This window comes from Chelonia mydas, chromosome 5 (genome assembly GCF_015237465.2).
Source record: "Chelonia mydas isolate rCheMyd1 chromosome 5, rCheMyd1.pri.v2, whole genome shotgun sequence".
Classification (NCBI taxonomy): Eukaryota; Metazoa; Chordata; order Testudines; family Cheloniidae; genus Chelonia; species Chelonia mydas.
Window position 1 is genome coordinate 97874851 of NC_051245.2, and position 24929 is coordinate 97899779.

The 24929-nt window shown below is 39.2% G+C and overlaps 1 protein-coding gene across 2 annotated transcripts in view; it reads left to right on the top strand.

The window, feature by feature from the left end:
• The window catches only part of DOCK8 (dedicator of cytokinesis 8), a 133441-nt gene that overhangs the window by 1877 nt on the left and 106635 nt on the right, over nucleotides 1–24929 (top strand). Inside the window, exons 2-3 of one of the 2 annotated variants that reach the window (XM_007065576.4) lie at nucleotides 18190–18286; nucleotides 24476–24651. In XM_007065576.4, the coding sequence (XP_007065638.3) occupies nucleotides 18190–18286; nucleotides 24476–24651 (273 nt within the window). Of the gene's footprint in view, nucleotides 1–18189; nucleotides 18287–19763; nucleotides 19920–24475; nucleotides 24652–24929 lie in introns of those variants that run through there. The other variant, XM_027827861.3, reaches the window with a different exon arrangement.

Below are 24929 nucleotides of genomic sequence, written 5' to 3' on the forward strand. Positions count from 1 at the left end.
TTTGTGTAGTGAAACAAACAAAGATTGAAATCCATCATGTTCTGAATCTATCATAATTTAACAATAATTAGATTTAGCTTACAAGCATTATTCAGGAATGGTTCTGTTCTATAGAGCTGACATATGTGAAAAGTGACGAGAATGGTAAAAGTTGTGTACGTTTACTAGTAGAAATTATGTTTTAGTCCCCTCTTCAAAAGTGACAGATTACTACTATATGGACCAAATCCTATTTGCCGTGTTATGTGAATTATTCCATTGACAGTAGCACTTGGCTCTTGGTCTTCAACAAAAGCAAACTTCATGCACAGCACCAATGTTCACTTTTTTTTTTTGTCAAGAGACACTGTCAAGATAAGTAACTGTAAATCAATGGGCTAATTCGTCAGCCCATGCAGCATAGAACATGCTCCAGCCGTGGAATTCTAATCTCCTTTCTTCAGGGTTTTGGTTTTATTCCTTCAAAATGATACATTTAAACACAAATTCAATTTACCAGTCGTCTCCTTTCCCCTGAGGGGGCTTCTGGAAGGGCCTATCTGCTCCCTATTGGATTACTCTCTACAGGCCTCCTGTCTGGGAGTTAGGCAAGCCTCTCCTCTCCCTTCTTATTCCTAGCCTGCTCCCTGCAGCATTCTACAGGACATCTGCCTGAGAATCCTATATAACCTGGGTTCTTTCCCTTGCCCCAGGGTCTCCTGTAGGAGCCTACCTATTTCCTGCCTCTCTCCGGCAGAACTGAACTACATGCTGGTACTTGTTAATTATTTATTTTATTATTATTATTTATTTGTATCACTGTAGCACCTAGCAGCAGTGCTTAAAGTGTGCCTGCTTGCAACAGCTCTCAGACGGGTGAAATTAAATTTATATTAAGCCCCCTCTGATTGGCTGTTTTCCCCACCTCCTGGCCTAGAGCAGCCAGTCTCCCCTCTGGAGGCAACACCCCATTCTCGCAGGAGGGACATGCCAGAAGAAAAAGCCCAGCAGCTCAGAATGGCTCCATTCTCTCCTCTCTTCTGCCCTTGCCTCCCCTTTCGTCCCCTCTTATGAGCAATAGGATGGCAGCTCTACTCCTCCCGCCTCTTCTTTCCCTCCCTGCAACACCAACCCTGGGAAGAGAAAGAGGGGACCCTACTACAGCCCCCCAGGCCTGGGAGAGGGGACTGGAGAACCCCAAGAGCTCAGGAGGAGCAGAGGTGAGGCTGAGGGGGAAGAATTGATGGGGCTGAGGTTGCAGGAGAGAGGCTTGGTGGAGGGCAGGAGGACAGGCAGATGTGATGTCACTTTCATTTCTGTAGAAAGTGATTGACACCCCAGCTGCCACCATTATGTAAGCACTGCTTAGGGGCCCTAGTTAAGAACCAGGACCCAATTCTGCTAGATGCTGTACAAACAGAACAAAAAGATGATCCTTGTCCCCAAAGAGTTTGATCCCAGCATCAGCTGTCCCCCAGATGATCAGTCACAAGTGGAGGTACACCCAGTGGCCTTTTGTTTAAAGGGCCAGCCACCTTCTTACTGTCATGTAAAAAGTATTCTTTACCTATAAATATCACCTTTGATCACTAAAACTGAAAGTGTACTAACATTTCATTTCACTTTACACTATTTATATTGTTTGTTAAATATTTCCTTCACTCAGCTTTTAATGTTTACACTTGTCTCACTTTTTACAGTGAAGATAGAGGTGTCTATTTTATAGTCAATTTCACTTGTTGGTTTTCATGCACTAGGACAGTGCAAGTCATTTGGGTTGCAAACACTGCAGGGGAACAGTTATCATGTTACAAGCAATGTTAATTTAAAACATGTCTCATTTTTATTCATTTTTATTCATTTCTTAAAATACCTTCAAACTTGCAAGCTTTGCATGTAGTCTGTATACATAAGCATGCCTTCCTGTCACTGTTACCCTAATCTTCCCTCCCCCACTCCTTTTGTTTGCTTGTTACCAGTCAGTTGCATCCTGTGCGGTCTGATCCTCCAGCCACTTAAGCAAGTGTTTAACTATACTACTCACATGCATAAAATTGCTCATGGCACATGTATGTTGCAGAACCAGGGCCTTTGATTATAACTTTTCAGGCAATGGACTGTCTCTTACTATGTGTTGGTTCACACATAGCCAATACGACCCAGTCCTGCAATCACACCTTAATGTGCAGGGTAGGCATATCCAACTTCACCTAATCCAATTCAAATAAGGTGATCCAGTGAACTTCCCAGTTATACCAAGCTAACATCAAATAGCTGGGTTGACCAGGTACATCTTACATTACCTTCTAAAGTGTATCAAGCTTAAATCAAAGGGCAAAGATCTTTCTCTAAGAATGCCCTCAGTGAGTTAGTTGAAACTAATCAGAAGTTAGGGACATACTTCAAGAGCATGACAGCCTATCACGACTGCAGAGATGGAGCATACAGGGTAAGATGGTCTCAGAGACAGAACAGAATGCATCCAGTGTGCCTTAATAGTTGTGCCCTATTTATGGGTTCCTGCATGGACATTTTGCACTGGATTGCGTAAAACCATTTATTATATTGATAAACACAAGATATTAATTATCTGCAAGTCAAAAAGATATACATGTGTATTATTCCAGAATTTCTGATGCTTAGGCCAAGCTATTTCTTTTAATGAATTTGTATTTTTGTGATGAGAATGTAGTTAACAAAATTACAAAAAGATTCTTTGTATTTGGGAAGTGTACTAAAAACTACTACTTCTGATCACATTTTATATTAAGGATACCTTAATATATGTGTTTTAAAGAACTAAAAATTATTGATAGATGTTTTAATAAATTGTTAGGTCAATAGGCTGGTTATATCCATGGCTTATAATCATCTTAATACCATCTACTGATGTTCTTATAGCCATTTATAACACATACTTCTCATATATGTAGCATGCTTATAACATCAATTAATCTTTTATTAATCCTTTATGAACATAAATGCACCCTTAATATAAAAGGTGACGATTTAGCCGTTCTCTCAATTACTTATACTGGCATGGCAGTGATAGGATAAATTACCTTTTTTACAGTTTATCAAATCTATCTAATAAATTAGTTGCACGAACAAGTAAGAGCCGAATGTGACAAAAAGGTTGTGCAGGATTGAGCCCGCATTACATGAGCTTTCTCCAGTGGGACTAATCACGTAAGCAAGATTTTCTCAAGTGAGTAAGGTTTTGCAAGATCATGCCTCTAGTTAGTTCATTTAAAGGCACTCAAATGTTAATAAATTTGAATGCATTTGAAATCCATTCCTTAAATATACAATACACAGTGGCTTAGAAAATCATTATTGAGCCTTTTTTTAAAACAGATTTTTCATTTTGTGAGCCTAATCTTTGCTGCTAGAAATGATGAAAAATACAGTCTAAAGTTGCCTGTTGTTATGGGAACAGACTGCTTTTCACATACTACATCTGTGAGATAATAGTGTTTTTGTATTTGGTGTGTGCATCATCTACCACTAATAACAGATTAAGAATAAAATAGGATTTATATCAGTTTCATATTTCATATGCAACAGCCTTTCTATTAGTAGTTTCCTTCATTACAAAGGCCAATTTTCATTAGACTTTTATTTACATAAAAATTAAATATTATGGGGCTGATTCTGTAAATCTTCCATGTGAAATTACTTGGAATTCCATGTGCAGAGAGGCTGCAGAATAGAGATGTATCCTGGTTGTTAAATACTGAGTATGCTATTATTTTTGTTTTAGATCCTTTTGCCTCAGCTATAGGGGATTCTTGACAAACTATGCTAGGAATATCAGTGAAAAATAATTGTATACTACTATTTCTTTTTCATTCATTTTTACTTTTCTTTATTTCCTTCTTTTGTCACTAGGCATAGTGGAACGTTTTCCCAAGAGGGGAAAATATGCATTTCCCTTTGCACATCACTGGTAGAGGTGCTGAACAGATCTTAATAGCGACTCACTTTTTTCCAATTATTTATTGAGGACTAAATCTTACAAGCCTTATTCACGTGAACATCTTCACAAAAAGCCATATGTCTCCCCCTTCCTCACAGCAAACCTTTGAAAGGACTTCTCTTTGCTATCATGGCTTTGTTGTCCTGGAATCTTCTGGGCTTGTATTTAAACAGGAACCAGATTATGCCTGGCCTTTACGGAGATGTGCAGAAGGGAGAGAGCACAAGACATCAATAGGAGTTGGGTGCCTAAATACCTTTGAGGATCAGGGCCTAAGCCATTCTCCGTCACACAGTATTCAGAAGGGTCAGTTGCAATTGCATTCACTGCACATGTGTGTATATCCAGACTGCTCCCTCCCTACTGCCCCCGGGGATCATCGCATTGGTGGAGAGGCGCTGCGACCACGATTCTACCCCCACTATACCTCAGTTAGGACCTCTGGAGTAAGCTCCACCCCATGATATGCCTCTGTGTGCCTGCATTTGCTGCTCCTTAAGGCAGACTGTCTCTTGGGTACTTCCTGGGGGAGAATGCATCTTTACACCTCTTCCCCACTCCAAGGGAGGGATGTGCCTTACAGGGACTACTGAGCTTTAAGTAATTTCACCACAGAGGGAGTCAGGAACATTATACTAGGTGAAGTGTTGGATCACGTCCAATGTAAATAGCTTTATAGATAACACAGCAAGCTTTTCAACTGTCTGTAAGGTTATTGTTTCATCAGCCTTATAGATAATAAATTTGCCTTTGTCAGTGTGTTTCTAATGACTAGGGAAATTAGTAGGAGGCCTAGTGCTTTTTAATATGTTTTAAAACCCTCTTAATCATACTTTACATTTGCTTGAGGCACAATTTAACTGGCCATTGTGGAGGGATCCAAACCATGTTTTAGAAACAGGATTAAAAAATCATGTTTTGGCTTGGATCTCTACTTGAGCTAAAGCACATTTTAAACTCAAGGTTTGGCCCCCTCCACATGGCACATCAAACTATGTTATTACCCAGTTCTACCACAACCAAATTAAAACTGTGTGTTTAAACAATGTTGTAAACCTTATGCCTATGAATCTCGCTACAGGAAAACAACAGTGTTATAGCTTTTTTTTTTTTTTTTTTTTTTAATCTCCAGTGTGGTTGGGAAAAGACAATTCTGTAACCATGTTAAGGAATAACCTTTTAGCCTGTGTTTTAGCCTGTAGCCTATTATGTTTTATACACTGTCAATAAAATGAGTGATGATATGGATGTCCCTAACCCTGACAAAGAACTGTGCAAGCCCATGTTTCTTCATGCAGTGTAGATGGGCTCTGAATTAGCATGGGAGCAAGCTATGGAACTGACACCGAGTTGTATTTCTAAATTATACAAATATTATTTCAAGATTACCACCATAATCCTAATTGGTTAATTCAAATGATAATGTTTAAAGAAATCTCTATAAGTATCTTTCTTCTTGCCACAGATGTGCTTATTTGGGGCAAGTGTCTTTTATAGCGAAAAAACATACTAGAGAGGTAACACATCATAGGAGGAAATTTGGTTGCGTCCATTGTTTTTGAAGACCAAAGCTCAGGTAGGTTTGTAAGTGAACATTGCAGAATGTATATACATCACTGTGACAAAGTGTATAGGCCCTCCTATGGCCCAATGTACAAGAGGTAGAAAGGTTCCCGGCCTATCACATGGCTGGTCTAGGGTGGGACTATAAAAAGAAAGCAGCGGGACATATCCTCTTCCAGCTTTCTGAAAGCTAAAATGGTGGTGGTTGTTGCCAAGTGATTTTTCATCTTTTTGAGTTAATAAAGGGAGCCTTGAGGAAAAGGACTTAAATGTTTTACCTTCTCTGGCTGGTGAATCTGCCCGTTGGTTTATAACCATATCCAAACAATAAGATGTGAGAACAGCCACTGAAGTAAGTCAGCAATTAGGAGTACATAGACACCCAGTCCAGTCATGTATCAGTGAAAAATACCAGGAGCAGCAAATGCAGGCTCCATAATGCAGATCCACTGTAGCCGCTGAAGAAGCTACTGCAGAAAGAACTGTTTAGAATAAGAAGTAGCCATGGAATCAGAAAGCCACTGAGGTTCATTCAGTGACAGACATTACGAATAGATATTAAGTAAACATCAGAATAATCGTCATCTGCCAGGGAGTCAGATAGTTCTAGATATCTCCATTTGTTTGTTATAGTAGTTATTTGTGAAGGCTATCATATTTTAATTGTATTTGGGGTCTATTTTGTTTTTGTTTCTTTTAAAGAAAGAGGAAACAGTACCACTAGAATCAGTGGAATCCCTGTTGTGTGATAGAAGTATTATTCTTTTCTCACTTCATCGGATGCATAGCATATCGTGGAAACTGCAGAAGACATTATATACACACAGAGACCATGAAACAAAACTTCCTCCCACCCCACTCTCCTGCTGGTAACAGCTTATCTAAAGTGATCATCAAGTAGAGCCATTTCCAGCACAAATCCAGGTTTTCTCACCCTTCCCCTCCCCTTCCCCCCCCCCCCCCCACACATACAAACTCACTCTCCTGCTGGTAATAGCCCATCCCTCTATGAAACCTCTCTTTATAATGCGCATGATAATCAAGGTGGGTCATTTCCAGCACTAATCCAGGTTTTCTCACCCCCCCCCCACACCCCCCTCCAAAAACCACACACACAAACTCACTCTCCTGCTGGCAATAGCTCATCTTACAATGTGCACAGCAATAATCCAAGTTTAACCAGAACGTCTTGGGGGGGGTTTGTAGGAAAAAAACAAGGGGAGATAGGCTACCTTGCATAATGACTTAGCCACTCCCAATCTCTATTCAAGCCCAAATTAATAGTATCCAATGTGTCACAGCATTGTGGAAAGTGTCATTATACCTTTTGATGACAGATTTCACACTTACTTTAAACATCTAAGTACTTTAAGATGTTTATGCTGTAATTTATGGAGCAGTTCTTTTGTTTATGACATGGCAAACATTAATCCTACTCAGCAAAAATACAATTGTGGAATGAGAAAAATGTTAATCCCATCTGATGCCAGGCGGGAAGGTTTGTATTCATCTTTCTAAACATTTACTTCTGTTTTTCTGTGAAAACAGGTAAGGAAGCAAACTGTACATATTCCACATCCTCTGCCACTTTTAGGTTATATAGTAGACAAACATGATAGTTTATTGGAACAGTTGGAATTATTTGCCATTTTTCCTCCTCAACTAGAAGTTTTCTGGTGTTAAAAAAACATACTTTAGACTATCATCACTAATGAAGAAAAAAATACCCTGGAAAGAGTTTAATTGATAATGTACCCACCTTTATGCTTACCATCAAAAATGTAACTACAGTAAAATATGCTCAAATCAAAACTTCAGCTCCAATATCCTCAGACTTTGAACAAATTCAAATCCAAAATCTGCAGCTTCTTTTCATGGGCCTTTTGCAGAAAATTTAGGGTTGCTAATTTTAGTTGTATGTATTCCTGGAGATTTCATCACATGACATAATCTTTAATTAAAGATTAATCTTTAATTCCTGGAGATTCCAGGCCAATGCTGGAGGCTTGGCAACCCTAAGACATACCAGTCTCATGTGAGAGCTTTGTTCTTATTTTGGGAAGCTGCTTGTACAGCGCTTCTAGTGAGCAAGGAAACTACTCCACAATGCAATCCACAACTGCACGATGTAATGCAAAAGTGTTTCATCGTTCCCTTCTGAAACCCCTGCAGGCTGGCTACTTCTCACATAGCAGGAGAAAATGGCATGTTGGAGTGAGAGTCAGAGCAAAGGGCCAACTCTGCATGTTTCCATTCACAAGCTGGCTATTATGGAACCTTTGAGAGTCCATCATTTACTTCATTCTCAGACTATTTGAATGTACTTCAAAATTCATAGCACAACTCTACCAGAATTGCCAGGATTTATCTGGTTTGATATCAAGCCATGTAAAACCACTGAATCTGATATGATTTCCATGCAAAATAACAAAAAACCTGGGCCAGGTTCACTTGAAATTCAGATGTGATTTGCCAGAAAATTAAAATATCTGGTTCAAGTTTTGTCTTTATAAAAAACATGCCAGGTAAAGCCAGTTTCACCTGTTCTGGTTTGTTTCAGGTTTTGTAACAAAGGTCTTTCTCTTCTTTAAGTCAAAATCTGCTCTTTTCTGTAATGATGTCTGAGTTCAATGGATCTCACTTGCTGTAGAAGTCCTTAGAATATCAAGTTTATTGTAACTAAGGCTGTAGGTTTAACTTGTACAACCACTGTCTTGAAACCAAGAACTGTGCTCTGGAGGAAATCCTTTCTCTGCTAAGATATAACATAAGTAGGCACAGTACCACTTCTTCCTCTGTGGTCTTTTAATCATCAGCTGCCCTGCTGCTTATATGAAATGTCTGCTTTTTAAATAACTTTTAAGAATAGGTTAGAAATTGAGGAACCACTCTTTCCTTCTAGACTTCAGTAATCTGTCACACAGCCAAACTGGGTGCTAGTATTTTTCCTTAGAGTGCAGGTGAACGTGACTGGATACCATATATTTTAGATCAATAACTGTGTAATCTGTGTTTGGTGATAAACATAATGACAACAGCAGCAAAACCCTTACCCAAAGTAAAATTAAACAGGAGTCCAAGCTTTCCCAAAGCTTGAAAGTGTTCACATTGGGTTTGATCTTTGCGTGAAAATATAATTAGCTGCTAGTAAAAAAGTGCATGCAAACGATTTAATTTTCCATGTTCTAATGAAATGATTTCCAGAGTCATCAGATAAAAAATACATTAAAGTCTCTTTGTAACAATTTATTTGTAAACTTAGGGTCAAATTCTGCAGGCTTTCTTACTCACAGGAGCATTCCCAATTACTTCAGTTTGTGGATAAATTATAGGTGCTGCTTTGGCTCCTGTAAATTTCATATAAACCATAATGGGAGAGAGATTGGACTCTTAACAGTGTGTGTGTGTTTGAAAAAAGTAGTGTCTCAGACATATATTACCTTCAGAAACAACAACCCCAACAAAAACCCCAACAATGTAAGTCTTTCTGTTTATTAATATTTAATATCACTCTGTTTCGATTGTAAGCTCTTTGGAACAGGAGCTGTGTCTTTCTATACGTGTATACAGCACCTAGCACAACCCCAATCCTGACTGTGACCTTTGGGAACTACTGCAATACAACTATTAAATCATGATCAGTCATCATCATCATCATCACAGGCAATACACAACCAATAGCGACTGTATAGTCCTTACATGTATTAAGATATCATGGTGCTGGGCATGATGCAAATCACACATTTGACAAAATGACAATCAAGTTTTACTTTATATTCCAATTACACACCTGCTTCTCACTAATTTTTAATGAATCAGCAACAGGCTTTTACCCTCCTGTCTGCTTTTCAAATGACCAAAGAATAATAATAAAAGCAACTGTCCAAATTTGGGGGAAATTATTTTGTTTACAATAGTAGCCAACCCTATTTCAATGTCCCCCTTGGTTTAAAGCCACAGGGGAACACAAACATAGTAGCAGTTGCACCTTCTAAACTAGAATTGAATAATGGCTAAGGAAGCAGTAATAAAGCTGTCAGCCACAGGAAAACTGTATAAAGACCAAAAATGTGTCAGCAGAAACATCACAACAGGGATCCAATCTTGCTGTTCTGAAACAAATTGCAAGGCACGCCAAAAAAATGCCACAACTTTGAATACGCAAAATCCTGCCTCCTTGGGGAACCAGGGTCAAAGCATGGCAGGGTCAAAGCACAGATAATGTTCTTCCAACTCCTATTGCTAATCTGTGTAATAGCTGATTTGTTTTAGCTGTTCCTGTGGCTTTTGAAGTGGCCTTGCTGTTATTATAGCCAGTAGGATACATCCGTTTCATTCACATGAATGGTATTGTGAACTCCTCCAAAGATGCCAGCTGTAAAAGAAACATGGTACAGAATGGAAGGAAAGGTCCCTTCCCCTCCAGAGAAAAATGTCCAGACATTGGTCTTTAGTTAGTAGCGAAAAAGAAGGACTTAATTCCATGGACTGATATTGATTGCCAGATTTAAAGTCTGAGTCTTTTAGTCACTTCTAAACGTTGGTAGTAGTCTCCCCCTCCCCACCCCCTGCCAAGGGTAAGGTGGGGGGAAAGAGAGAGAAAAAGTTTCAAACTGTTAAGCTAATTGTAAATTTTACAAAGTTGCTTTTATTGCAGTAGCCTTTTGTTAATGCAGTCCTTGGATTTGCTTTGAAAAACTTTTTAATGGTATAGTTTTTGTATCTGGCTTGAAAATAAACACTGAGTGGAAATGCCTTGTGTTTCTGCTGGATGAAAGATTGAATAACAAGAGTAAGAAGTCCAAAATTATATTCTCTGCCCCAGTATGGAACTACATTTATTTTGAGCTCAGATGAAGTTGTGAGCTGGAATAAAATGTCCTTGTACTCTCTTTATAATAATTTTGTTGGAATATGTTTCTGGATTGATAGGAAGCTTTAGACAGTACAAGTATCCAACAAATTAAAAAGGAGCATATTGTCATTTGCTTTATGGCATACTAAAGCAAAATATTAGCCTGGGTGTAAATGAAGGCACAAATATCTTAGAAGCTGTTCTGATAGAACAGTCGAGGACTCATCCTTTTGATTTGGTTAGACTATGCTGCTGACAATCCAAGATTTTTTACAGAAAGCAATTTAAACAGCCCAGCAACAAGCAGAGATGCATCCTAGCTGCAAATTTTAACTTTGGATCCAGATCCAGCTTTCCTATGGGATATGCATATTTAATGGTTTAGTTCAGAGTCTTATTTATTCAAAAGTGCATTAAAGGAACTTTTGATCTAAGTGTTTTTGGTAAATTAGTATGAGAGAACCCAGAAGCAAGCACTGAATAATAAGACTAGATAAAATTGGATTAATTTATCTGGTACAGGTGACCTATGTATATAATGTTGTATGTTGTTTACATTTTTCAGTCACATTGGGGTAACAGATGAGCTTTATTAATCACAGATCCCATTTTTTTAAACAAAAATAATTTTCCATTCAAAATTAATGCTGTGTGAAGTCATTCATGAATGATCTAATGTGTCCAATTCCATTTTTACATCCACTTTTACAAGTTAATTTTATGTATTTACAGGCAGTTTGAGAACAGAGGTGCATTAAACTGAATCTTCAAGTTTCATATAGCTCCTTGTTTTCCAGGAAGTGCCAGTGTACTGATCCCATGAAAAACTGTAGCTGAAAAAGTAAATACAGTAAATGCATTCCTTGGCTGTTTTCTCTCCTCTAAACCTAGCAAGTAACGGTGAGATTGGGAGACAACATAAAATGTTGTTCTATACATTTAATACCTTAAACACAGAAGCCGCCACTGCATGCACAAACAAATCTCCTGTACTACCTCATATCCTTTGTGCTTGATCCACAGAGTATGATTTTAAAAATACACAAGCACATGGACCAAGGTGACCGAATCCTGAGTCTTCAATTTGTTTATGTAGTAGGGAAATGTGGTTGCCCTTTCCCCCACACTGCCAGAAATAGTTTACAGCGTAACAGCCGTGTTAGTCTGTATTCGTAAAAAGAAAAGGAGTACTTGTGGCACCTTAGAGACTAACCAGTTTATTTGAGCATGAGCTTTCGTGAGCTACAGCTCACTTCATCGGATGCATCCGATGAAGTGAGCTGTAGCTCACGAAAGCTCATGCTCAAATAAACTGGTTAGTCTCTAAGGTGCCACAAGTACTCCTTTTCTTTTTAGAAATAGTTTACTTAAAGTTAATTTGTGTGTATGTTATATTCCTCTCCCTGAAGAACAAGCAGCTAAACAGGAGTGCTTAAAAATTCTGAGTGCTTTGAATAACTGGCATGTCTAACCACAGATGAAAATGAAAACTGGCCTTCTGCCTGAGTTTCCTACTAACTAGCTGACAACATAAAGATGAGGATGATGTTCTGTCCCAGAGTTCTTCATCCATTTCTGCACAGTCTGCTGCACCCCATGCTGACTTTGGGAAGACGTTGCACGACTGTCCAGCAATTAAAATTCAGTTGTCCAGTCTGGGATTTTTGTTCCCTTCCTAGGCAGAGTATTTCTTAACCTGATTGACCCTAAATAAGGCCATGACAGAGTGCAGAAGCCCTACCTGAGAACCAGCAGACAAAGAGTGAACTGCTAGCCCAGATCAACCACACCTGTGAAGAAGGAGGTAATGAAGCAGAGCTGTGGTACCTGAAGGGAAGATTAGAAATTTAGAGGAAAACCAGGGAACTCTGTTAAAAGAAAAATCCTTCCATTGGTAGTGAGAAGGGAAAAGAATCTCTGAGATAGATTTCTATGCTTTGTAGCTAAAGAGCTGGGTTGGAGTCTGACCTGTTGTGGTCCGCCCACCCTCCCCCGCCGTGCCCTGTTTACTTTCTTCTCTAGCAGAATTTTTTGTTTGTTGCAACCAGAGAACTCTCAAACCTGAGAATAAAGCCACAGAAGAATTATTTTAGTAGATGATTTGCTTCATCGCTATTAGACAAGCAGGTCCATTCCTCAGATTAACAAAGGTTTAACGTAAAGTTAAGCATAGGCAACATGTTTGGGTTTTTTTACAGAAAATCATAAATGGATGCATAATTCTGTTTAATGTTACTTTTCTTACAGAAAGTAGGAGAAGCCAAACCAGTCAATGTATAATAATAAATATTTTTTCTGCTGTATTTTATGACACCCCCTCTCCCCCGTGTAAATGCATATATACACCCATCCTTTGAGAGACTCCTCCTTTCCCCCTTTTTAGTTAACCTCTTTGGTTTTTTGTAGCCAGTGAAGCTCTTTCAGAAGCCTGTTCTCAATTCTCTAAGAGTATTGGCTGGATAGATAACTTGAGTGATAAAAGTTTCTCTCACCAGTTCCTCCAACTAGATAGTTGCTGATTTCCTTTGAATGATGTCAACAAAAAGGTGTATACAACAGACACTTACCTTTAAGACCAGCTTTTCTCTATTTAAAAGTTTCCACTTTCCAGCTGATGAAAGATCTCTGTGAGCTTAAAAACCATTCTCTTCTGCTCTGTTTTATATTTACTCAAAGTTTTGTACTGTACCTCTGACCACCGTGGCACCACAGTGCCTGCTGTGTTCTTTTCAAATCTGTCTTTAGCAGATCCAGTTCAAAAGAGGAAAACTTTGACGGGTAGATCTTAGAGTGAAATCCTAAGAATCTGCTACATACGTTATGTGCAATTGTATCTTTGCTTTAAAGACAATTCATTATATTACTTCCTAATATTGATACAATGATTGTCCATATACAAAAGCATATTTCTCTTACATGTGATTAGTCTCCAGCACTTTTTTGTAGCGCAGACTAATGTGCCTCAGCGGGGGATCACTCAGCCTCTCTCATCTCATCCACAGTGCAATGAATTAATTGCATTACCATTCCATTGTGGGCCTCGGAAGCTCATGGCATATGAATGTTTGAAGTTTGAAAATGGCCTGTTCATTTCTAATACTTTTGTTTCTTTCTTGTTGCGATTGGTGAATTTTTTACCTATCAGTTGCTAATTAGTATTTTTGCTTTTGAGAGTGATTCAAGACATTGTTTTGCCTTGCAATTGGCTTTCCATACAACTGTATGTGGATAGAGTTATTGATGAGTAGTGATTTTTCTTTTGAATATCTTCTCTTGGACATCTTCATCAGAAGATTCTCCCTCTTCTGGGCACTTATAGCTGTGATCTGCCTGTCCCTCATCCTACTTATGTGACTGGTACTACCCAATTTGGAGAGCCACTTGTTCTTATTATGCTGTGAGCCTGACCCAGAGGTCCTTGATTTTGCTGGGAATCTACTGATTTCAGTGGGTTTTGGCTGTGGTTTTATGACATGAGCATAAAATTAAGAGACGAGCTATCACCATTTTAAATTATTGCTCAAGTGAACTAGGTCAATTAGGAGTGTCCAAGAGAGGGTCTAAAATATTCTCGAAAGAGAAGGTAAATTGTTTTCATTTTCTTTTCTGTTCCATTATATCGTTTAGGCCTAATCACTAACCTAAATCATGTTCTATCTCTGATGCCCTCGTCCTGCAATGAGCTCTGCACTGGCAGTACTCTCTGAATTTGGCCCATAAGCTTAATTACACTGTAATAACCTGCTGTCTGTAACCATGATTGCACTGTTGGTTTAAGAGCATTATACAAATTGTACACTTTGTTTAGGAGAGGATTTAGGTGCGGGGGGGGGGGAACTGTTAAGTCACAACTATGATGAGCTGTTTGGAAAAATTGCTGCAGGATTGCATATACTACTTGAAAGTCAATGGGCCCCTGGGAAAATTCACCTGGTGTAGGAGCAGGGACTGCTCCAACCCCCAAGTGCAGCCAAAAATGTCGGAGGCCCAAAGGTGGCATAAAGCTACCTTTGCTTTCCCCCACCCCCTCTCCTTTTCTTGTGGGTTGTGCCTACTGATCACTGCAACATGGAATCTGACCCAGTGGGAATTTCACCTCTGAATTTAGCGACAGCAGAATCAATCCTTATGACATCTTCTCTACAGTCAGTTGTCTCATTGAGTACTACACAAAAAAACAGGGACCAAATAAGAGCACTGCACTGTTATTGCCATATCTATATGTTTGGGGCCAATTCTGATCTCAGGAATGCTTGCTCAACTACTAGTGGCTGAAACTGGTCCTGCAAATGGTTCAACACATGGACCCTTGCACCTGCATGGAGTCATTTCTATAGGATCAGGGCCCAATGGAAGTTGAGTTTGTGTATATCTAAGGGTAAAATCTGGCTCTTGTTTTCTCAGTGAGTGTCGTTGTAGATCTAGCTAGCGAGCAGAGTTTGTTTGCAAAACTCATGTAGTACAGATATCCTAGTGCACAATATTTTTAATTTAGCAGAAATAGTTAAATTAGTAAATGAAACAAGATATACTATCTACTTCAGTATCTAAAGTTTATTAAATTGAACCAGCCTTCTTTACTTTATCAATTTCCTGTAAATGTGTGTAATTTTTTCTTCAATATTGTAGTGTTCCTTTTCAAACTTATTCCTTCTGTTAGATTGTGAAAAATCTGTGGGATCAAATTAATTTAGGGTGACCGATCGTGTGTCCCATGTTGGCTGGAACAGTCCCTTTTTTAAGCCCTGTCCCTGCCGTCCAGAGTTTTTTGGAAAAAGTGGGCATTTGTCCCATTTGCTCTTTCCAACTTGCTCAGTTGGCAAGAGCAAATGGGACAAATGCCCACTTTTGTCAAAAAAGGTGGAGTGCGGAGGAACGTGCAGGGGACAGGCCGAGATCGAGCGAGCAGTTATGCTAGCCCCAGCCTCATGCGGGGGGCAGACAGGGCTCAAGCGAGCAACGATGCTAGTCCCAGCTTCGTGCGGGGGGCAGGCAGAGCTCGGACAAGCAGCTCAGGCCAGCCCCATGCACGGGGGGTGGGAGAAAGGGATGGCTCGGGCTAGCCCCCTGCGGTGTCCCATTTTTCCATTGGGGAAATATGATCATACTAAACGCATTGCCTCTTGTAAGGGGCATAACTCCTCTGAAGGCCACGGAGTTGCATCTGCTTACACCAAATAGTGGGTTGGGTCCTGGTCTGTGTGCTTCTTTTCCCTTTTGTAGCTCAGAACAATGCCCTGTTCTAGGGGCCTAATCACCCCACAACCTGTATAATTTAGAGACATGTTATCCCCTCATCTAGAGTGACATCTGTTTTTGGAAAACATTTAGCCATAGTCTGCCAGCAGATGAATGCTGCTACAACTTTCATTAATGTCAATGAGACTCGTGTGGTATGCTTCACAGGGCAGAATCTGGCCCATTCTCTTCAAAGGAAAATCCTGGGTTCAGTAAAACTGAGACTTACTTCATGCTGTGAGAGACACATGATCAGAGATTACTTGTAGTGGGAGATGAACTGGAAGAAAATCGACTTGGTATACAGTTTTTGTTCTCTTTTTAAAAGTCGCCCATATTATCTTAAACACACCAGACACTGGAAAACCACGGATTTCCCCTACGTGCCTTTTTACTGATGTTTTAAAAACACTTATTTCTCCTTTGAATCAGCTCAAGAATCCCTCAACATTTTGGCTTGTTAAAGCCTTGTAGTACCAATACTGAGTAAGAACATATTTTTTCTGTGATATCTTTTCTTCCTGTTCCATAGCAGTACTTCGGCTTTTCAGGGCTGCTTTTGCTCTGGCTGTAAATATTGTTGTTTTTAGAGTCAAGCAAAGTTTCGGTCACACTTGACAAGGACCCTGAATTAACAGCTGCTTCACAGGCAGCTGGGGACTGGAGAAGAGAGAGGAGAAGGTGCAGATTGAACAGGGAAGCCCCATCTTGTTGGATCTAATAAGCCTGATTATCAGATGGCTGAAGAACCCAATAATGCTCACTAGCATTAGAGGAAGGAGTGCTGGGGAGAGAAGAACCTTCTCAGTTCACCACATCATGATGTTTCCCTAACCCCATGCAGGTTGTCCCATGTAACAAAGAACTTTTCTGATTCTCCTCCAATGGGAGACTGGACTACCTAATTTCCTTTAAACTTGAGACCTGTTCCAAAGCAATAATGCTGTCTGAAGTGAAGCCAGACCCTCCTTTACCACACGTAAATATAACCCTACCCCAAGGAAAGCCTTCTATAACCTGAAAAAGGAGAAGAGCCCGAACCTGCATGAAGTCCACTGGGGACTATGCTATTTCCAGTCTGTTTGACTTGGAAGAGGCTCAGATACTATAGTGATGGGTGGCAGCACAAAACTGTAACATAGATAATGTAAACTGAAACACTGAGGATCAGGTTCATTGCTGATATAACTCCATTAACTTCAGAAAAATTACACCAGGGATGAATGTGGTGTGAGGGAGATTAAGGGCCTGCTTTTCAGAGGTGCTGAACACTTGTAGCTCCCACTGATTTCATTTGGAGTGGTGAGTGCTCAGCGTCTTTTGAAAATCCAGTTCTGAGCTCAGCATCATTCAGTGAGTCAGTTGCGGAGCTGGGAATAGACTCATAGACTCCCAATATCCTGCTTTTACCACTAGACACTCTGGACTCTAGTGGATCCTGCTAAATATCCCATCCCGTGGTCATGTGACAATATTTTCTTTATTTCTCTAAAGAAGTTATTGTGGGGAAGATTTTCAAAAGTGCAAATGGCAATTAAGTGCCTCACTCCCATTGACTTTCAGTGGGAGTTAGGCACGTAATTGCCATCTGCACCTTTGAGAATCATGCCCCGTGTTCCCAAGGTAAAATATGTAAATAACCAGCTTCAAAACAAAAACAAAAATTACTCAATCATTATTATGTATTTTTTTTATTTATTTCCTGAGCCTCATAGAATATTTACCAGGAGGTTATTAAAGAAAGTTAATGCAATGAATCTGATTAGTGGATTGTTAACTCAATGGGTTTGATTGGCTGACTGTACTATCAATCACCTTGGGATTTTCAAAAGCGCTTAGCATTGACCTATCTCTGCTCTCATTGAAATCAATCAGTGAGTACTTTAGAAAATCTCACTCTTATACATTCAACTGATACTCTTATTAAGACTACAATGTTCTGGACTGGTGTTTTTGTTTCCAGGTGCTAATGACAGCACGCTGTGTTATTGATCTGAGCATAGGATTTTATTGTTCGGTCAGTGGAGTCCTGTCTTATTGCTTTTTTTGGTCCATGAGAAGCTCATTAAAAATGTTTTCCCTCTGTGGTGGTCCCTCTCTGTTCTCTTGCTCTATAGTAGTTACTTTGCAGGACGGAATTTGCAGACTATTATTAAATATTGCTACTCATGTTCCAGTTACACTTGATTTTGGGTCAAATTCTTCTTACCAGTTTATATTTAGTTTCTCAGTTCCAAGAATTTAGCTTAGATAGCACTATATCTATTGATGGGCGAATGAACAGAATCCTGAGAATACAGGACTGTAAACGTTTTATGAACAATTCAGTGAAGGCTAACACTTGTTACAAAGCAAGAGGAGAGCAGGGAATAATCAAAATATGATTCCAAACATTAGGGTACATCATTAAGCTGCTTAAACTCTAGGAAAAATATTTGATTATCTTATTTGAACCTCAGATACTCATAAATGTAGAGTTGAAATTAACCAGTGTGCCCTTAACATTTGTTGTCGGTTGGTTTTGAATTGTGGACAACTACTGCACTACATTTAAGTTTTTCTGTTTTAATTAAAGGCATTCATCAGCAGAAATAAGGAAGCAATTTACCCTCCAACCGAGTGTTGGACAGTTTTGTCTACGAAGTATAAGCGCCTCTGGCTCTATTCAGCTGGTAAGTACAGAGATTAGTTTTTTATGTATAGTTTTTCCCATCTATATTGATTTATGTTTTTAGGCTGAGGTAACTGAACGCTTCTTGGGGGCTGATCTTGCTTTCTGCTGCCCTCTGCATAAGGCTGTAATAGAACTACTGCAACGTGAGCTGAGGCACCTGTTTGTTTGGAACGATTGTCACTGGTGCCCAGGGCCTGAGATCGAGTAGCATAAATCAAAGGAAATAAATGACTGTGCAGATTGTGGCTTTTTGCTGGAATTGTTTGAGCCCTGCCCTGTAAGCACATATAGGCATGTGTGTGCTGTGTGCTGTGTGCTGACCGGAGGTGCTCTGCAAAGACGGGTGCGTGCCCAGAATAAAAAGGGGCATTACGTGACCCATATGGCATGGCTCAGTGGATGATTTCCTACACCTTCATAGCATGAAGCATTTGGCACTTATTGGAAACAGGACTGTGCATTAGTTGGACCGCTAGGTAACAAATTTTGTCAACGTACTTCAGTTTCAGTGCTTTTTTTCTCTTGTGATTGTCTGTGAATAGGTGACCATTTTCTTGTATTTATTCCTTATTGTAAATTATTTGACAAACAACAGCAGTTAACCTAATGTAGGTTGATTGTCAGTACTGGGTTTGGTTGTGTTTTGGATGCACTGAGGTAACTGAATTACTCCAGCCTAGGTTTCAAATACTTAGCCATAGACAGCAAAGAGACAGGACTGGATGTTTAGCTTTATACTATTCCATGTTAGAGCCTTTTCAGGAAGGTCTTTAATGCCAAATACTTAACAAGGGAATGCCTTCCAGATTTGACTTCTTCCTACATGTGCTAATAACTGACGGGCCAAATTCTGGCCAGCTCTCCACAATGGGGGTCAGACCTGGAGGCCAAAAGGTATCTCATCTCATGCTCCTATGCAGGGACTGTCCAGAATCTTGAAGGGCAATGTGATCCCTGCTACCCGCAAGTGTGCTAGGTGCTTGAATGGGGAAGGGGTTAAGAGGGACCGTGGCTCCTCCCCCTCCCCCATGCCAGTCAGCAAAGCTGCTTGGACAGGGAAGGGGTAGTATACCACACCTTTTTCAAAGGTGGTGCAATAGGTGTGTTGGTGTGCACTGCTTGAAAGTCACTGGCCTAGTTCTGCCTGAGTCAGGTGCTGCATAGCCCCCTCAGCATCTTCTCCAACCTGCTGGATGTCACATAGGGAGGAATGTAGCCCCTGTTTATTGTAACAAGAGGAAATGTATTCCCATTAAATTCACGATCTTTTTAAAGGCCCGTCAAAAGCAGGGGAGATTTGGGAGTATCTCATGCTGTGAAATAAAACCAGAATGGGATTTTGACTCTTTTCTGAATAGTAGTAGGAGCAGGCAGAGTATTTGTGCCCCAGCGATTGAGAAAACTGGAAATACTGTAAGCATTCACTTCCTGTGTGTCAGGGTTTACCACTAGCGTTTTGCTCGCTTCCTCAGTTTGAAATGCTGTGGTGAGGGCAGGGTTTTCTTTCTTCTTTTGCTCTCAGAAACCTGCTTCTGCTGTTAGGAAATTTGGTAACATTACATTTCACTTCCTGTAGCCGCCATTTTGTGAGCTGTCACAACTTACATGCCTCTAATCCATCATCTAAAAAGGTATGTCTGCTATAGTGATTTATGGCTATTTCTGTAAGATGCTTAAATTGCTCTTCATTGCATAGAGTGTGCTGTGTGTATGTGGGGGGGGGGGGGAGTACAACAGTGTATCATAAGATACAATGATAACTTTTCTTTTGAAAATCTGCATTTTTTTCTGTTAGTCTATTATGTTCCATCTCTATTTAGCTTTATTCTTTTCATCCCTTTTAAAATTCTTATCTAGAAAATGTGCAAAACTGCAAAAGTTAAGAGCACATAATTCAAATGATAAAGATTATTATTGCCACCTAAACTAGACAAGTTAGAAGCCAAAATAAAATGCGATTGATTTGATTGATGAAAGTGGGTGGTGTGATGTTGGAAAGTAAATACAATGGTTGATTTTAAAACTGGATTTTAATAAGCAACATCATTTTGTTTGCAAAACACTATGTCTTCAGCAAAAAGAAAAAGATTATAGATATACTTATATGCATTTAAATTACCTCATTTTTTAAAATATTTTGTAAACTAATACTATGGAACATTATATAACAATATCTGCAGGTATATGTCTTACTACTAGGGCTGTCAAATGATTTAAAAATTAATTGTGAGATTAAAACAATTAATCATGACTAATCCAGTTTTAATCGCACTGTTAATAATAGAATACAAATTACATTTATTATAAATATTTTTGGATTTTTTTCTACATTTTCAAATATATTGACTTCAGTTACAATGCAGAATACAAAGTGTACAGTGCTCACTTTGTTATTTTTTATTACAAATATTTGCACCGTAAAAAAAGATAAACAAAAGATAGTGCAATCTACAAGTCAAAGCATGAAGGAGCATATAAATGTTTAGCATATCTGGCATGTAAATGCCTTGTGACATGAGCTACAACTGTGCCATGCAGTGCTTTTTCTCGCTTTCAGGTGACATTGTAAATAAGCAGTGGGCAGCATTATCTCCCATAAATGTAAACAGACTTGTTTGTCTGAACAAGAAGTAGGACTGAGTGGACTTGTCGGCTCTAAAGCAGTGGTTCTCAAACTTTTGTACTGGTGACCCCTTTCATATAGTAAGCCTCTGAGTGTGACCCCCCCCCTTATAAATTAAAAACACTTTTTTATATATTTAACATCATTATAAATGCTGGATGCAAAGCGGGTTTTGGGGTGGAGGCTGACAGCTCGTGATCCCCCCGTGTAATAACCTCATGACCCCCTGCGGGGTCCCGACCCCCAGTTTGAGAACCCCAGCTCTAAAGTTTTTACATTGTTTTGTTTTTGAGTGCAGTTATGTAACAAAATAGTTCTCCATTTGTAAATCGCACTTTCACGATAAAGAGATTGCACTACAAAAATGGTCTGAGGTAAAGTGAAAAATGCTGTTTCTTTTGTTTATCTTTTTTACAATACAAATATTGGTAATCAAAAATAATAATATAAAGTGAGCACTGTATACTTTGTATTCTGTGTTGTAACTGAAACCAATAAATTTTAAAATGTCAAAAAACACCCAAAAATATTTATAATAAATTCTGTGATTGTTTAACAGTGTGATTAAAACTGCCATTAGTCACGATTAATTTTTTTAATTGAGTTAATTTGTTTTGAGTTAATCACTTGAGTTAACTGCAATTAATTGACAGCCCTAATTACTACATAATGCTTTAACTAGCGATTGTTCTCTAGGACTTAGAGGATATTTTTGAGGATATTTTGACTGCAGTGCCAGAGATTGCCTGAACTTAGTGACTATGGAGCATCATGTGTAGATGCTGTGTTTCCTACTGTCCCACTGAGACAAAATTACTGAGTCTGTGGATGCAATGAGATTGATTACAGAGGATCTAGAGAGATGGGGTGAAATTCTGGCCACATTGAAGTCAATGGAAGTTTTTGTTATTTGCTCCAATTGGTCCAGGATTTCATGCATTGTGGCTTGTGTTTTGTCAAAAATCAACTTGTTCATGGTTTATCGTCCCCTTTAAAGAACTTGATTGGCCCAACAAGCTAGTAGTGAGAAGACAATTGGGAGAGATGGATATATACTTCAATAATAGCAATCCAAAGGACAAGCTCAAGTCCATATCAGTCTTGCTGAAGGTGCTTCAGCATCAGCTAGCTCTGTAGTCTTTTAAGAGCAATTGCAAACTATCCAGTGATATGATCTGACAATCCTGTAGTTGGGGATTTCCGCACACATGGAAAGCACCGTCAAATGCCCAGTGCCAACTATGTATACATGATCTGAGTTCAGTATAGATATACTTGTCCATATAACACTGGCAGCACGTACAGTAAATATAATGAGAGTAGTACCCTGAACATTTCTGACAATCAGCATATGGGGAATTTTTCCTCCTGGTTCTGTAGATGATGTATCTGGGCATGGAGTTTCATGATACACTTGCTATAGATACAAGCACTTGCTACTGAAAATACCCTCAAGTTCTTAAAAGTGGAACATGACTGATGTAGAAAAGGGAAGGATAAGAATAATATGTAACAAGATGTAAACAGGACAAAGTAAGAATTAATAAAAATTTTGCTCTTTGAAATGTAAAATACCTATATCCGAATTTTCTATAAAGGGGGCTGGGAAACCCCTTTTTATAAAGCTGAATCCAAAGATCCTTACAAGTAAAAAATCCAAACCAAACAAAAAACAAAACCTGCCGTTGGCCCAAAACCTGAAGTTCTTATATTTTACTCAGTTTGTACACAGTTGAAATATGTGTTACCTTCACTGAGAGTTTTGCCTCAATAAGGACTTCAGGATTTGGTCCATAGTTTTTATTTGTATGGAAGAACCTTGCATGCAAATAGAATAAATCTCAGATGGAGTAGTTAGTTGTAGTAATATTGAATATAAAGGGTGTAATGGTATAAGAAACATCAAATGCCTTATTTTTCTTAATTGCTGAATATTTTTTATAATCCCCAGCTATAGGACAGTATGCATGAATTATGTGATCTATGTTTATCCCCCTTTTTTATTTTGGTACTTTCAGGAAACAGTCATTTACAATATTTGGGCTACTGTTGTGACAGAGTCCTTGTTCTTGATAGTCAAGGATAGTTTAACAGGCTGATTTGATAAATATACTCCAGTGGACTTCCCATTGGTACACTAGTTATTCTAATCCTGTAATTATCTTTCATGGGTCACACTGTACTTAAGTTTCCTCAGAGCTCACGGGAAAGGAAAGATAGATTATCTTAAACTGTGTCTTTTAACTCACTTCATTACTTATAATGGAAACCTATAATAGGGTATAAATAGTCTTTGAATATGACTGGACAGTGTTTCATTGTCTTCATACAAGCAGCTTATTTTGTATTAGTTACACAGTAAGGAAAAAGAAATAGCAGTACCCTCTACATTTGCAATAACTTGTACATTTATATAAAAGAAAGTTATATATCGTTCTAAGTGACGTTATTCTAAGATGCTGTTTCATAGTCTCTTTTCCATTCTGCAGTAGGAAATTCTGTCACTATTGTTGTGACTATGCAAGTAAAAAGAACAAGCCAGTTGATAGTGTGTGCCATTGGAAGAGTTCACATGTTTTGAAACTTTGTTCTGAAGAGGATGTACCACCTCAGAATGGCTAATTAGGCGTGACTAAACATCCTTTGGCTTTATTAAGTTGCAGCATAATATACTGCAGAAGTGGCAGATGCTTGAGGTTTCTGATGATGGAGACAACTGTTCCAGGTGTTTCTAAAGATTTACTGTGGTGACAGTAGGAAAATATCATAAAAATAAAAGTCATCTGTTCTAGGGAGAGGTGGGAAAACAACCCTGTGTTTATATTTTGGATGGTAATCTTATTGGAGGTCCCATGGACTTAATTTGGAGTTGAGTGCTCAGCACTTCTGACAATCAGGATCAAAGTATTTCAGACAGGAATCCAAATAGTGTGCCATTTTGATGATTTTGGCCTGGATTGTTTGGGCTGGGTGTCAGGGTCTTCAGTACCTGCCTTAGCTTCTGCTCCTGCTTCAGGGACTCAGCCATCATGGCCTGGATATTGTTGCCTTTTACTGAGGATGTTAGGTGCCCTTTGACTGCTGCCTGATGCTGTCTGCTTCCTGACCCTGCCTCTGGGTCTCCTCATCGGCCCCTCTCCATTCCTATCTATCTCTGCCTCTGCCCCCTTTCTCACAACTATAATGATCAGCCTGGGCTGGGAGACTGAATGATTACATGGAGTAGTGGTCCAACTGAATGGGCCTGTAGGGGGCCCCAGATGTGCTTGAACCAGCCCTCACTTCCACCAGTCAGTGAAAGTTCTGAATGAAGAGGAGCTGCAGATTTGGGCCTAAACTTAGTATGTTGTGTTTATTTTCTAATTAATTAACTTTTTCCTCTTCTGCGCCTTCCATTTTTAGACCGATCCTTCACTAACCATTTTATTCTTTGAAGAATTTTACTTGCACACCATAAAGGAATAGAGACATGCTTTCTAGGTTTAGTAGGGGCAATAAGCTTGAGTTATTTCTTTTAAAAGCCCACATTTCTATAAGACAGCTATTTATTTCTGTTCTCTCCAGCCTCCGTTTTATGACGCAGTGGAACCAGTGGATTTTGAAGGTTTCCTGATGACACAGCTGAACAACTTAGACTCAGAAACTGTGCAAGAACTTGGTGACTTTCCTGAAGATGATTTGGACATTGTCTTTACTCCAAAAGAATGCAGGACTTTGCAGCCTTCCTTGCCTGAAGAAGGGTAAGGAGAGCTTATCTGGAATAGTATGTGATTAAAAAGGTATTGAAAAGGATGTGTGCAGGTTCATATGTTTCCAATTCAGCAAGGCACTTATTCACTTTCCTAACATTAAGCAAGGAACAGTCCCATTGATTTCAATAGTGGTGCTCACATATTGAAGTTAGGTAAGTAGCTTGTGGAATTGGGAGCCTATGAAAATGTTTCTGCAAAGGCATGGATGACTATTGTGATCTAATTGGTGGAAGAGGGTTTTGTTTCTGAGACTGTAATTTGCTCCA